The following is a 15,752-nucleotide window of genomic DNA, read 5'->3' on the forward strand; positions in this document are numbered from 1 at the left end:
TAGGATGTCCACTAGTGATGTTTGGGATTTGATATGTGCACCTGTCCACTAGACCATGGAAGAGAGACCCCTAGAGACTTCTGCCTCTAGAAGAAAAGAGTTATCTATCAGACAAGCCATTGAACATGGGAAAAAAATGTCTCCTGGGGACTTGGGAAATGTCTCTTGGGAACATAAGAAAGGGAGAACACTGTATTTAGCCCCAAATCAGTCTGACTCAGTGGTCTATCATCCTCTTGTAGGGGACAGGGAATTCCTATTCGCTTTAAAGGAAGTTATGTTTATACGTCTCCTTGTGCATCAAGTTTATATATAATCTATAGATTAGGCAACATACTTAAAGGCTAAATAATAATAAATATTTAATGGAGCACACCTGGCCCAGGAGCCTACTGTAAAGGCTTTGCACTGTTAGCCAGGGAAGTTTTTTCTGTTCCCAGTCCTAGTCTCTCTCCTCTTTGTTGAGAAGTGACTGGGAACTTTGGCTGAGGCACTGTATTTAACCCCTGGAGAAAATAAATCCTCATGTAGCTCTTCAGGACGGAGACCGCCTTTTTCTGTGTCTCTCCAGTGCCCAGGTCAACAGGTCCCATTCCTGTTGGGAATGCACATGTATAATAAAATGATTAATAATAACATAGCTCAAAAATGTCCTCTACTGGATGGTCTGGAATAGTGACAATTAGAGCTGGTCGGGAAATTTTTGACAAAACAGTTTTTCATTGGGAAAGTTTCTCAGGACAAGGATGGAATTGCTGGTGTGAGAGAAGGACCAGAACAGCCAATTCTCCATTTGTTAGGTCTCCCACAGCTCAGATGAGTGCCTTAGCCACCTGGCTATTGGATATGTTGGGTGGCCTCTCTGTTTTTTTGTCAAAAAACTTCATCAAAGGTCTCAATTTCATCCCAATGTGAAATGGGAAGATTTTTTAAATCTTGAAAGTTTTCACAGGACAGGAATACCCTTTTCCATCCAGCCCTAGGGCCGATGGCTTCTGAAGGGAATCTCATCCACTCAGCTATCTTCTCTCAGAGATGTGGTGGCAGTGATACAGGCATGATCCTCTGGCCATCCTGATTGAAAAGCATGCAGAATTTCTTAAAAGAAAATATTACTGGAGACCCACACAACCAAATAAGGATATAATCATTAGTTTGGGGTTTCTCTGCTTTACTTACTGCTGTTGTTAGAATTTTTCCCCTTGCTATGAGAGCCTGCAGTCCCTTGAAATAGTGTCTGCATTTAAATGAAGCTTATTAAATTTTTTTTGGAGGAGTTCAGATCTATTTTGGATCTGGTTCAGGGATCAGCACTGATGCAAACACATTTTGACTGCTCTGTAAATTCATAACCATCATACAGATGCAAATAATTCTTAGGTTGCAAAACTCTCTACTTGTAAATGTAAGTCATGCCAAGTTTAACATTTCATTGGGAAATCTCAGGCTTTCTTTTTTTTGTGGGTTGGTACCTAGATACAGATCACACCTGACGACAGCACTTGCATTACTTGCAGGGATTAATTCATTGGATGTTCCAGCAGGTATTTTAGTTTTCCATCCCTCATGCTTTTTGCTATCTTTGACACCCCACTGATAATATGACATGTTTATTTTAAATAATTATAATTTTCAGACTGCATTACAAGTTTATGCATGTAGGCTAATGATTACAGTTATAATAGCTAGTGTGCAATCAAGGCTTATCATACACATTGTAACTCAAACCATCAGTATCTCAGGGAGAGAGTGAGACAAGTAGAAGAAAATGAAAACATTGAACAAAGGAACTGAAACTCTGACCCCAGTCCTGCAGTGAGCTCCGCCTATGCAGAACAGAAGTGAAGTCAACAGGGATCTGCACAGGCACAGGAGTCTGCATGTGTGGAGCTCGTTACAGGACGTATCTTTTTCCCGTGTGTGATAAAGTACTCTTTGGCTTGTTGGCCTGTTTCCCTTTGCATATTATGGGTTCCCAAAATATACATCCCAATGCCCTACATGGGTGGAATGGGCAAAAGTGGGGTAGAAGCATGGAAGAGAAAGCATCTCCACTGCTCTCCCCCCTGCTCTGAGTCCAAGCAACTCTGCCCTGCCACACCCTGCAGTGTATACCCAGGCTGGAGGAGGAGCTTAAAAGGAGTTCACTTGTGGGCAGCTGGTGGAGGTGAGAAGCTCTGCCAAAGGAGCACTGTGGATGGCCCAGCTGCCAGGGCCCTGGCCTCTTGAGGGTTTACCCGACCTGTTGAGGGAAAAGGATCTTGGGCATTTGCAAGGATGAAGACTTCTTCTTTGATTTATTTTGTTTAAACGTGTTTGCTTTTCCCTCTTGTGTGGGGAGGCTGGTAGGAAGTGATCCAGGGAGGCAGTCGCATATCACCCCAGGGGGCAGGACTCAGCCGCCTATCATTGGGCCCTGGATTGGAAACCAGAGGAGAGGATGGGCCTGAGTTCCCCTGACCACCCTGTGTTGGGGCTGGAGGCGAAAAGCCAATCCCTGCTACTAGAGACTCAGGACTACAGAGACCCCATATCCCAGAGAGTCCTGACTCTGGGATTTTGACCGGGTGAAGCCTGAACCCCCTACTGGGCAATGGAACTAGCATTTGTTGGGCTCTATATACCCCAGACGGGTTGGACACAACTTGTGGCCAACCGGAGGCCCGAGTCACAGAAGGGGACAGATCACTGCAGGGCCAGAGTGGCTGTCAACTGGGGGTGCCAAGACAGAAGGTCGCCTGTGACAACTTCACCAGACCACTAGCAGCACTTGTGGGGAGCAGACCCCTTCACGGGTCAGTGGCAGCAGTCTAGTGAGCAGAGGTTGTCTGAACCTCAGAGATCTGTGTGGGAATGTATGCTGCTGCTTCATGCAAGTAGCCCCTTCTGGATAAGAAGTATGTGCAGGGAGAGGAATCATGCTGCCAGTGACAAGAAGAGGCTGTGTGGCATGGCAGAGGGGCCTCATACTGTGTGGATTATGTTTATTTTCTCTGTGGCTCCTACTTAGATCCACAGGGTAGGAATGCCACACCTCCTTCCTGCTCTGTAAAGCACCAGACCTCTCTACACTGAGCAAAATATTTGTCAAATTCCACAAAGAGAACAGGGATCTGTGTTAGGTCTGGTCTTATGTAACATCCTAATGATCTAGACCAGCAAATAAATGACAAGTTAATAAAACTTGCAGATTATACTAAATTGGATGGAGTTGCACTAATGAGGACTGAAATAAAGCAGAGAGACCTGGATAAATTAGAAACATTGGCAGAAAGTTTATTGAAATTCAGCTCAAAAAAATTCAAGCAAATACTATTTATTGGTGAAAAATGAAGCCACGGAGAAATCCTGGGAGCTGGTAATGCTGAAAGAGACTTAGTCATGACGGCGGACAGAAAATTTGATGTGATTTTGCAGTACGATATGGCAACAAAAAAGGTCAATGTAGTTTTGGACCATGTATAGAGAGGCATGATGCCTTTGGCGGGAAAGGAACAGTCCTGTGCTGCCGCTCCTGGAATATCTTTCAGCTCTATGCACATTGGGGCGGAGGTACTACTATGTGTCTGTACAGAACCTAGCACAATGGAGCCCCAGTATTGGTTGGTCCCTAGGCAGAGCTTAGTGCTATATTAAACATGATTAATTATTATCAGAATATTATTGGCAAACTGGAGATATTTCAGTGAAGAGCAACAAATAAAGGGGGCTGGATGGCTGGGGTTTAGGAGGAAAGATTAAACAAGTTATAGATGTGCATCTTGTATCTCTAACTTGTCTGGTCATTGATATTAATAGACTATTTTGCTTGTATTATTATTATTTTATTTTATTATTAACATTTACAGTTATTCATTGCTGATAGTTAGGGTTTCACTGCACAGACACAAGAAATCCATTTGGCTCTGGTCTTGATCAGAAGCCTAATGAGCAAATGTGTGTCTTTCCATTTACTTCAGTGGGTTTGGGATCAAGCCTGAAATGAATACAGTTTAGAATTCAGGCCAGGTGGCCTGGTGTCTCTCTAGATTCCTGTCAAATTGTGCAGTCAGAGTTTGGAAATCTGGGCAAGGTAGAGAGTGAAAGATACAACATCAAAAATACCACGTGTTACCTCATTCACTTCATGGGCCATGCAGGAAACCCCTCTGTCTGCAAAAGGACTTCGAAGCATAGCATAGGCACTGGGATTTACTTTCTCCTGGCTAGGTTTTTTTTGTAACTAGCAAACTATCAGTGACATCGCCATCACCTCTGACCATCATAAACTCTTTGTTGCCTTTCCTGTCAAAGCAGCTTCCAAAAACCTTCCTCCAGAGATTCCAGTAAAGCTGTTTTTTTGCTCCTCACTAGCTATGTCTGGTGTTACCAGGTGTTTTTGTGTTTTACTTTGCTTACCTTGCTGTCTCTGTTACATCTTAATTTCCAACATTCCAGTATTCTTTCCCTTCCAGTACTGCTACTTGCTCAGTATGGCTTGACATGATTTCACAACAATCTGGATATTAGCATATTATTATTGTTATTATTTAATATTTTATTTTCATAGAATCATAGAATATCAGGGTTGGAAGGGACCTCAGGAGGTCATCTAGTCCAACCCCCTGCTCAAAGCAGGACCAATTCCCAACTAAATCATCCCAGCCAGGACTTTGTTAAGCCTGACCTTAAAAACCTCTAAGGAAGGAGATTCCACCACCTCCTTAGGTAACACATTCCAGTGTTTCACCACTCTCCTAGTGAAAAAGTTTTTCCTAATATCCAACCTAAACCTCCCCCACTGCAACTTGAGACCATTACTCCTTGTTCTGTCATCTGCTACCACTGAGAACAGTCTAGATCCATCCTCTTTGGAACCCCATTTCAGCTAGTTGAAAGCAGCTATCAAATCCCCCCTCAGTCTTCTCTTCTGCAGACTAAACAATCCCAGTTCCCTCAGCCTCTCCTCATAAGTCATGTGCTCCAACCCCTTAATCATTTTTGTTGCCCTCTGCTGGACTCTTTCCAATTTTTCCACATCCTTTTTGTAATGTGAGGCCCAAAACTGGACACAGTACTCCAGATGAGGCCTCACCAATGTCAAATAGAGGGGAACGATCACATCCCTCGATCTGCTGGCAATGCCCCTACTTATACAGCCCAAAATGCCGTTAGTCTTCTTGGCAACAAGGGCACACTGTTGACTCATATCCAGCTTCTCGTCCACTGTAACCCCTAGGTCCTTTTCTGCAGAACTGCTTCCTAGCCATTCGGTCCCTAGTCTGTAACAGTGAATGGGATTCTTCCATCCTAAGTGCAGGACTCTGCACTTGTCCTTGTTGAACCTCATCAGGTTTCTTTTGGCCCAATCCTCTAATTTGTCTAGGTCCCTCTGTATCCTATCCCTACCCTCCAGCATATCTACCACTCCTCCCAGTTTAGTGTCATCTGCAAACTTGCTGAGAGTGCAGTCCACACCATCCTCCAGATCATTAATGAAGATATTGAACAAAACCGGCCCCAGGACCAACCCCTGGGGAACTCCGCTTGATACCAGCTGCCAACTAGACATGGAGCCATTGATCACTACCTGTTGAGCCTGACGATCTAGCCAGCTTTCTATCCACCTTATAGTCCATTCATCCAGCCCATACTTCTTTAACTTGCTGGCAAGAATACTGTGGGAGACCGTATCAAAAGCTTTGCTAAAGTCAAGGAATAACACATCCACTGCTTTCCCCTCATCCACAGAGCCAATTATCTCACCGTAGAAGGCAATTAGGTTAGTCAGGCATGACTTGCCCTTGGTGAATCCATGCAGACTGTTCCTGATCACTTTCCTCTCCTGTAAGTGCTTCAGAATTGATTCCTTGAGGATCTACTCCATAATTGTTCCAGGGACTAAGGTGAGGCTGACTGGCCTGTAGTTCCCTGGATCCTCCTCCTTTCCTTTTTTAAAGATGGGCACTACATTAGCCTTTTTCCAGTCATCCAGGACCTCCCCTCGATCGTCATGAGTTTTCAAAGATAATGGCCAATGGCTCTGCAATCACATCTGCCAACTCCTTTAGCACCCTCGGATGCAGCGCATCCGGCCCCATGGACTTGTTCTCGTCCAGTTTTTCTAAATAGTCCCAAACCACTTCTTTCTCCACAGAGGGCTGGTCACTTCCTCCCCATACTGTGCTGCCCGTGCAGCAGTCTGGGAGCTGACCTTGTTTGTGAACCTTCCAATTCTAGGAGATAGGGTATCTCCATTTAAAAAAAAAAAAAAAGAGCTCTGCCCCTAGTTGGTTCCTCCAGCACTTGCACCAGGAAATTGTCCCCTACACTTTCCAAAAACTTCCTGGATTGTCTGTGCACTGCTGTATTGCTCTCCCAGCAGGTATGAGGGTGATTAAAGTCTCCCATGAGAACCAGGGCCTACGATCTAGTAACTTCTGCTAGTTGCCGGAAGAAAGCCTTGTCCACCTCATCCCCCGATCTGGTGGTCTATAGCAGACTCCCACCACAACATCACCCTTGTTGCTCACACTTCTAAATTTAATCCAGAGACTCTCAGGTTTTTCTGCAGTTACATACTGGAGCTCTGAGCAGAACTGTGCTAGAAACCTAGCTTTACTTTTAAATCCTGAGTATTGTAGTCATCATAGAAGATATATGGCACTATTTGATTCTAGGTGGGAGAAAAGAGTAGTAAGGGGATTTATTTTCATGCGTCTTATTGAATGATGCACACACACACGCATTAGTTGGCTGAGCCTCCAGAAACCTTATGCTCAACAGAGTTGGTCTGTCTGTTATTGCCACATCCAATCAATTCCAAAATTTTTAGGGTATGTTCTAGGTATCAATGGACATTTTGGGGCAAATTGGAAAACTGAAACGTGGGAACCGTTGGACACATGGGGTATGTCTATACTGCAACTAGATACCCACAGCTGTGTTGTGCTAGCTGACTAGGGATCGCAGGGCTTAGGCTAAGGGGCGGTTTAATTGCAGCATAGATATTCGGGCTCGGGTTGCAGCATGAGTTCTGGGACCTGCCACCTCACAGGGTCCAAGAGCCTGGGCTCCAGCCCGAGCCCAAACGTCTACACCGCAATTAGATAGCCCCTTAGCCCGAGCCTTGCAAGCCCAAGTCAGCTGGCATGGACCAGCTGCGGGCATCTAATTGTGTAGTGGTGACAGGTTTCAGTGGTAGCCGTGTTAGTCTGTATCAGCAAAAAACAACGAGGAGTCCTTGTGGCACCTTAGAGACTAACAAATTTATTTGGGCATAAGCTTTCATGGGCTAGAACCCACCCACGAAAGCTTATGCCCAAATAAATGTGTTAGTCTCTAAGGTGCCACAAGGACTTCTCATTTTTTTTTTTTTGCTAATTCAGTGTAGACATACTTATGAAGTCCCTGCTATTTGATTAGCACAGGCACAGCTTCAAGAACCTCTGCAATTAACATGTTGACACCCTGAATAACTTAGCTCCCAGACAGCAAGATGAAGAATTGTTGATGGGGCGGGGGGCGGGGGGAGGGAAATGGAGGGATATGGGGTGCACACAGTCCCTGACCGGTGGGTGATAATGCGGGTCCCTATTATGTGGGAGGGCAGAATGGGGGATAAGGGTGAAATGGAGGGAAGAGAATAATAAAAGTTCACCCAGATCCCCTGCCATGGGGGGAAAATGGGAAACCCTGCTATTGGGGGAGGAGGGAATAGGGGAAGATTGGGGAACTCTGATATAGGTGAAAGAAGGGAAGGGGGAGAGAAGGATGTACACAGAGCCCCTGCTATTGCGGGGGAGAATGAAGGGGGCCTTGAAATGGGGGAAGAGGAGCTATAAAGAGTCCCTGGCAATGGGAGGGGGGAAGGTGGCAGTGGGGGCACACACAACCCCTGGCAAAGGAGATATTGGGGGGATTGCATGGATTCCTTGAAAAAATGGGAGGGTGGGAGGATGGCTCACAGAGAAATTGTGGGGAGTGGAATAGCAGGATATCAGGGCCGCCCAGAGGATTCAGGGGCCTGGGGCAAAGCAGGGGAGCAGACATACTCACCGGGCAGCGCTCCGAGTCTGTGGCGGCGGGTCCTTCAGTCGCTCCGCGTCTTCGGCACCACTGAAGGACCCGCTGCCAAAATGCCGTCGAAGACCCGGAGCGACTGAAGTATCCCCCACCGCCGAAATGCCGCTGAAGACCCGGACCACCGCCTGGTAAGTAAAAAGGCGTCTCTAGCCAGGAAAGGGATTCTCAGCCAGGGCTCACGTTGCCCCTGCGTGGCCCGTGACCTAGGGCAAATTGCCCCACTTCCTCCCCCTCTGGGCGGCCCTGGGGGATACAAGGAGCCCCTGGGATGTGCAATGAACTCAGCCTACATAAGCTACATAGTGAGGTGAGCCCCTATTAGTGGTAGGCTACTGCTCGTTCTCTTGCAACACAATCCCTAGATTGGTGGTAGAAAGTGCCCTCATAAAGTTATTTTTATTCACCAGCTTCGCTAGGACATTATTGCTCTAGGACACCTACTGCATCTAGAAGAAATGGCTTTCTCATGAAATATCACGTACGGGTTGTTACTCTAAGACCATAAAACCTGATTCACTTGTCCTTCTAAGCAGATCTAATTCTCGGTGAACAGCCAGCATAGTAAATCAAAGTGCCATGCACTCACCGCGAAAATAATTTTCAAAGGAAAAATATATATCTTATTCAGTCAAAGGAATATGTGCTATACATCCCCATTATAAATCACGAGTCAGAACCACAGAAGAGTGATTAGTCAACTTCCAGGTATTTTCCATTTGTATTGTCCTGTAAAAGTAAATAGATATTTTTCATTTCTTTGTAGTTGTTAGAGTGAGATATATTGACTGGAGGTATGCCAGGAGCCAGCAACTTTTCATTTTTTGTTGACACTTCCAGATTCCTAATTTTAGGCATACGGAGCATGGAAACAAAATAAAATGTTCATTTTCTCTCCCCCACTTCTCTGCCTTTCACAGAATATCTCGATGCATAACACAGTCGGAGGAGCAATGGCAGGACCCGGAACCCACCAGCTCACGAATACTAGGATGCCAAACCATGACACCAGCGTTGTGATTCAACAAGCCATGCCATCTCCACAGTCCAGCTCGGTCATAACACAAGCACCTTCCACAAACCGACAGATTGGGTATGTCCGTTCCCTTTGTTTCTATTTTTCTCCCTGGCAGTTTTGGCATTGGCCCATATGTTGTGCTCTGGATACTTAAGGAGTATACGTAAACATGTGTTGATCCCATCACCACGCAGGGGAGACCCCTATAATATGTGATGCACAGCATGTGGAAAACCAGCCACAGTTCATGCCACTATTCTAAAGCCAATGTCTCTGGTTCTGTAATATTAGATTGTTGTATTTGGATGTACTTCCTGCTTCTTTTTGTTTCTATGTTATTAAATTCCAAGTTCAAAACTGTTCTTAAAACTCTATTGGGAAGAAAGAAGACAGATTATATTTCTGGACCATCCTTCCAAGTGCTGAGTGCCCTTACTTTCCATTAACTCAGTTGGGAGAAGATGGTGCTCAGCACGTGGCAGGAGGCCTGAACACAGTGCAGGATCAGGTCCTCTCTGTTTTGAGCGCTGTATTTATTTGAGGACTGCCAAGAGATAAAGTACAAAGACAATCTAGGAAATATTAAAGTAAATGGAGTTTTGGCACTGAAGACCTTTTTGAAATGGTGCCTAATTTAAATGATAGACTAATATTTGTTCCCATGTAACTGTGATTTGTAAGGTCTTTTGCTGACTATATTCATACCATGAACAGTTATTGTGTTGTGTTGTCTGTGCCTAAATTTTCAGAACTGCATGCATAAAAATATATGCAATACATCCACAAAATTTACTTTAATGGTACACGAAGTCACCGTAACTTAAGATAAAAAGACTAGCCATTCGTAAACATATAAACATTGTATATGCCAATTGTGTGCACAGTTTTGCACATACAAGTCTGAAAACTTGGGCCTGTGTACCTGTGCAACATATGAAAACAGAGATAAACAGCTATAAACATCTAAAACCACTGGAGGTTGCAGAGAATGAAACAGCATTAGAGAGATGATGTTGTTTATCTTTTGTAGTTTGATAGTGCCTATTATATGCTTGGCACAGTCCACATACAGGAAGACAGTCACTGCCCCAAATTGTGGTTCAAGTAATTGTTGATCTGCTTGCAGATTCTTAAAAGTAAAATTTTAGGGTGAAATCCTGGCACACAAGGCCCCAAATGCAGTCATAATGTACGTTTTCACTCTGCAGGGTTTGGGGAGTCCCACAAGGGGACTTAGCGTGCTCTTTTGTACTGCAAAGCAGTACTCCAGAGTGACTCTGCCTGTGGGATTGGAGAGGACAGTTTGTGGGCTGGCAGGATGTGGCTAGAGGGTCTTCAAACAACATAGATCCACTTGCCCCAAACACGACTGTGGTGGTGGAAATCTTAGGCAATCTGCTACAGAGGAGTCCCACACCCTAGCCACACCATGGGGAAGAGAGTTTCAATTCCAACCCCAATGTGGGTCCTCCACACAAAGCTCTCTTACTACTATTCCGGAGTTTACAATGAATGCAGAGGTGTATTAATGTATGTGTTTTAGGCAAATATACTATGTAGATGTGCCCACATATATTCAATAGATTGTACATTAATAGTATTTAGTATATAATAATGTTAGCTCTCTTGGTCACAAATGATGTTGTAGGATTTAAATATCTTCTACCTGCGTCTCCCTTGCTGAGAGCACCTCCTTGTTGGTGTCCCATTCTCTAAATAGTTTGCAGGTTTTCAGGGATTGAGCCTCTCAGGGGGAGTCTTTAGTACCTTGCATAATGTGCGGGTAGCCCCCCCCCCCGGTTTAAGAAACAAAACAGTTAGTTACTTTGTTTGTGTTAAGTATGAATAAGCCATCCATTCAGTTTCTACCTTAATGTATCTCAGAGTAAATGACTCCAATTTGAAAAGGAATCTTTAATGCTCAGTGATTGTGTTTCATATTGAACTGCACTTGGCTTCCAAGCAACTATTTAAGTACAATGACCAAGAACTACATGTGGTTTTGCAAGATCCTGTCAATCAGGTTTTGAGTTTGCAACAGTTGGGATTCAGGTTCCATTTGATCAGCTTGAGAAATGTAGGTTAAAAGGATCTGTTTCCTGATCAGTTGCTAGTGTCTGCATTGGGGGACCTTATGTGATGACCAATATCTTAATTCTGTCAAGTTGTTGTTGTTTTGATGTTTTGTCCTGCGATAATCATATCAGGCATGAAGTTTGAGAATGAATTTTGCAACCATGCAGAGTCCTTTGTAAGGTTTTGATTAGGGCTGTCGATTAATCACAGTTAACTCACGTGATTAACTCAAAAAAATTAAGCACGATTAAAAAAATGAATCGTGCTTGATCGCAGTTTTAATCACACTGTTAAACAATAGAATACCAATTGAAATTTATTAAATATTTTGCATGTTTTTCTACATTTTCATATATATTGATTTCAATTACAACACAGAATGCAAAATGTATATTATTTTTATTTCAAATATTTGCACTATAAAAATGATAAACAAAAGAAATAGTATTTTTCAATTGGTTTGAGCATTGGCCTGCTAAACCCAGGGTTGTGAGTTCAATCCTTGAGGGGGCCACTTGGGGATCTGGGGCAAAATCAGTACTTGGTCCTGCTAGTGAAGGCAGGGGGCTGGACTCGATGACCTTTCAAGGTCCCTTCCAGTTCTAGGAGATGGGATATCTCCATTATAAATAAATAAATAAATAAATAAATTCCCCTCATATAAGTACTGTAGTGCAATCTCTTTGTTGTGAAATTGCAACTTACAAATGTAGATTTTTGTTGTTGTTACATAATTGCACTCAAAAAAACCCAAAACAATGTAAAATTTTAGAGCCTACAAGTCCACTCAGTCCTACTTCTAGTTCAGCCAATCACTAAGACAAACAAGTTTGTTTACATTTACAGGAAATAATGCTGCTCTCTTCTTATTTACAATGTCACCAGAAAGTGAGAACAGGCATTTGCATGGTACTTTTGTAGCCGGCATTGCAAGGTATTTACGTGCCAGATATGCTAAACATCGTATGCCCCTTCATGCTTTGGCCACCATTGCAGAGGGCATGCTTCCATGCTGATGACGTTCGTTAAAAAAAATAATGGGTTAATTAAATTTGTGACTGAACTCCTTGGGATAGAATTGTATGTCCCCAGCTCTGCTTTACCCGCATTCTGCCATATATTTCATGTTCTAACAGTCTTGGATGATGACCCATCATATGTTGATTTTTAAGAACACTTTCACTGCAGATTTCACAAAACGCAAAGAAGGTACCAATGTGAGATTTCTAAAGATAGCTATAGCACTCGACCCAAGGTTTAAGAATCTGAAATGCCGTCCAAAATCTGAGAGGGACGAGGCATGGAGCATGCTTTCCGAAATCTTAAAAGAGCAACACTTCAATGCGGAAACTACAGAATTTGAACCACCAAAAAAGAAAATCAACCTTCTGCTGGTGGCAACTGACTCAGATGATGAAAATGAACATGCGTTGGAACACACTGCTTTGGATCGTTATTGAGCAGAACCTGTCATCAGCATGGACGCATGTCTTCTGGAATGGTGGTTGAAACATGAAGGGACATATGAATCTTTAGCGCATGTGGCACGTAAATATCTTGCGAAGCTGGCTACCACAGTGCCATGAGAACACCTATTCTCATTTTCAGGTGACTTTGTAATCAAGAAGCGAGCGGCATTATCTCCTGCAAATGTAAACAAGCTTGTTTGTCTGAGCGATTGGCTGAACAAGAAGTAGGACTGAGTGGACTTGCAATCTCTAAAATTTTACATAGTTTTATTTTTGAATGCATTTTTTAACATAATTCTACATTTGTAAGTTGAACTTTCATGATAAAGGGATTGTACTACAGTACTTGTATTAAGTGAACTGAAAAATACTATTTCTTTTTTGTTTTTTACAGTGCAAATACTTGTCGTCAAAAATAAATATAAGCACTGTACACTGTATACTGTGTTGTCATTGAAATCAATATATTTGAAAATGTAGAAAACATCCAAAAATATTTAAATAAATTGTATTCTATTATTGTTTAACAGTGCGATTAATTGTGCGATTAGTTGCGATTAATTTTTTAAATCACTTGACTACCCTAGTTTGATACTTGGTGTCCAATCCAATTCCTTTTCTTTACAATACTACCTTGTAAATCATGGGCAGATGTTAAAGCCTGCTCCCAACACATGTTGCAGAATGGATATATCTTGGTCCTATCTCTACTGATTTTCATTCCTGCATTGTGCCTCATTCACAGTCTCAAGATATCAGATGTTTTTTTACAAGATGCTTTGATATCAATCAGAGGATCTTTCATCTTCTGACTATGTATTTCAGCTAATATACTGATAGGGGGTCAGTATCTTTAACCATTGTCATTCCAATCTGAGTTTCTAATCTTCTCATTTTGGCCAGGTCATCAGCTACTCTCACTCCTGTATACACCAATGTGTGATGGTAAAGACCATCCCCCGCTGGGGTGTTCCAGAGGAAATCTCTAGTTAATTGGTCTCTGGCAACCATATTCCCACCACCCACCATTCTGTCATGTGATTGATTAATATGAGAGTGCTGAAGGCTGTGTCTAGAGATGCTGTATTGAGAGACATTTGTCAGCATCTTTGTTCTTTATGTGAATGAGGCCTGTGACACAACCTCCAAAATATTCCATTCTCCCCTCATTGAAGATGGTTTTGTGTTTTCCTGGTGTGTCCAAGGAGATAATTGCTGCATTTGGGATATCATCTATTCCCAAAATCTTGAGCATCCATGTTGTTTGTCTCTTTTTGTTTAGACTTTTCCCTGTGGGGCCTGCTGCATTTATTCAAAGAATATATCTTGTCAGTTCCATTATCTTCATTTTATCAGTTCTAAATATGGTAAGGATTGTAGTCAGGACTTATCTTGGAGGAATACAGACCAGCCAGTGGTTTCAATATTAGGAAACTGATGGTAAAGTCAGAGATGGTCTATAACTAGAAACATAATTACAAGCAGACCAAAGTTTGGTGGTTTTGGTTTGGGCCTTTAAAAAAAAATTAAGATCAAGGTCCTGGTGCAGGTTTTGAACACCCCAGAGTCAGATGTGTTTGGATCTCAGGCTTTGGTTTGGGCCCATATGTGTGTAAAACTTTTAGGAAAGTTTGCTCGCTCCTTCCCTCAAAATGAAAGCGTGTACTTACCTTAAACATGAATTGCCCCAGAGAATGTGCCTCTTAATGAACACAAACGGTTATAGAGAGCAACTGAATAAAATTCCTTTGGCTTCAGTGGGAGCAGAAGCAGGCCCCAAAGGTTATATAGAACCATCTTGTAACAATATTCTGATTTTTATCACAACCACAGATATTTAAGTGTCAAAATATGGCCAAGCCACCTGCAAATGTTTTCAATGGCCAGACTCCAACAAAAACAGCAAACAGCAATGAAAGTCTGCCTTCAGACCCTGTACTTGGGCTCTGCTCCAGCAAGAGAGGCTGGGACCCACCTGTGCCCACGCACATTTTGTTTCATCGTGAGAAGTGGGTGTGTTCACAACAGCTGGGATACTCGACTGGATGTTGTTTGTCCTCCTTCCTCTCCTCTCCCTCCCTCCTCTTCCCCATGCTCTGGCTCTGAAGGCTTGCAAATAAAATATTATATTGATACAAGGCATGGAAAACATGACCGGATGAGGATAGTTAAGAAAGGCTTACTGAGACAATATATACACATTGTTTCAGATATTAAATAGATGCTGCTACTGAAAAGGCACCAAGCCAAATCAATCAGAAGAGGGGAGGAACGTGAAGAGTAATAACTTTAAAAAAATGCAGGGCATTGGCTAATACCTTACCCATCATATACCCAGTTGAGAACACGCAGCCGTATTATTATTGCAGCAAGCTGGCAGGCAGGTATAAACATCCCAGATAGTATTTATGTGGTTAGGCAGTCCTTACCCAAGGGAAAAAAAATAACATGGGAGGAGTTATGTAACTAGTAACTACTTGTGCTAAAGAAAATCATTCGAGGAACACTTAACAGTGAAGGGTGTCTTTGGTTGATTAATAGCACATTGTTTGGAGATTAGCTGCACAGTGTCAAAACAGTAAGGCATACCCAGTGAGGGGAAAAAAATGATATAAGACCAGCATTCATCAAAGGTATGGAAAGGCAGATAAGCTGAATCAGCACCCTCCTCCAGATATGAGACTTGTATTAGAATGTACAATGGCTGAGTTTGTCATTTTATTATAACTATATTTCGTGCAATCCATGCAATTCATGCAGTTTCGTAATAGTGTCTTAACCGAGGAATGGGAAAATAATAGTAAGGCAAGTTACTGACAACATGATATTCTCTGTGCTTTATCTGTGGACTTCTTTGGCTAGTGTAAGACAGCTTTTTCCATTGTAGTTAACAGTCCATTTAATAGGTGGCTACAGCCTTCCTGGAAAATGTACGCTTCTTTTTTTGAAACTGAGTGGGAGATATAACTGGTACTCACTATGTCTGTAGCAGAACCACTGGTACAATTCTGTAGCTGAAATGGAACAAAAAGAGAGGATTCGGTGTTATTATATACTGAGAACCAATAGTGTGCTTAGCACTTTACTAAACATAGAGGGAGATCTGACCAGTATAGCAATGAGATTAG

The 15,752-nt window shown here is 42.8% G+C and overlaps 1 protein-coding gene across 8 annotated transcripts in view; it reads left to right on the forward strand.

Annotated features, from left to right (window-relative positions):
* Positions 1-15,752, forward strand: part of CREB5 (cAMP responsive element binding protein 5) — a 350,697-nt gene that overhangs the window by 104,478 nt on the left and 230,467 nt on the right. For all 8 annotated transcript variants that reach the window (XR_004644468.1, XM_034760699.1, XM_034760700.1 and 5 more), the window contains one exon: positions 8,982-9,154. Coding sequence is in view for 7 of the 8 variants with exons in the window: in XM_034760699.1 (XP_034616590.1) it covers positions 8,982-9,154 (173 nt within the window). In the remaining variant the exon portion in view is untranslated. The remainder of the gene's footprint in view (positions 1-8,981; positions 9,155-15,752) is intronic.

Source organism: Trachemys scripta, chromosome 2, assembly GCF_013100865.1.
Source record: "Trachemys scripta elegans isolate TJP31775 chromosome 2, CAS_Tse_1.0, whole genome shotgun sequence".
NCBI classification, from domain to species: Eukaryota; Metazoa; Chordata; order Testudines; family Emydidae; genus Trachemys; species Trachemys scripta.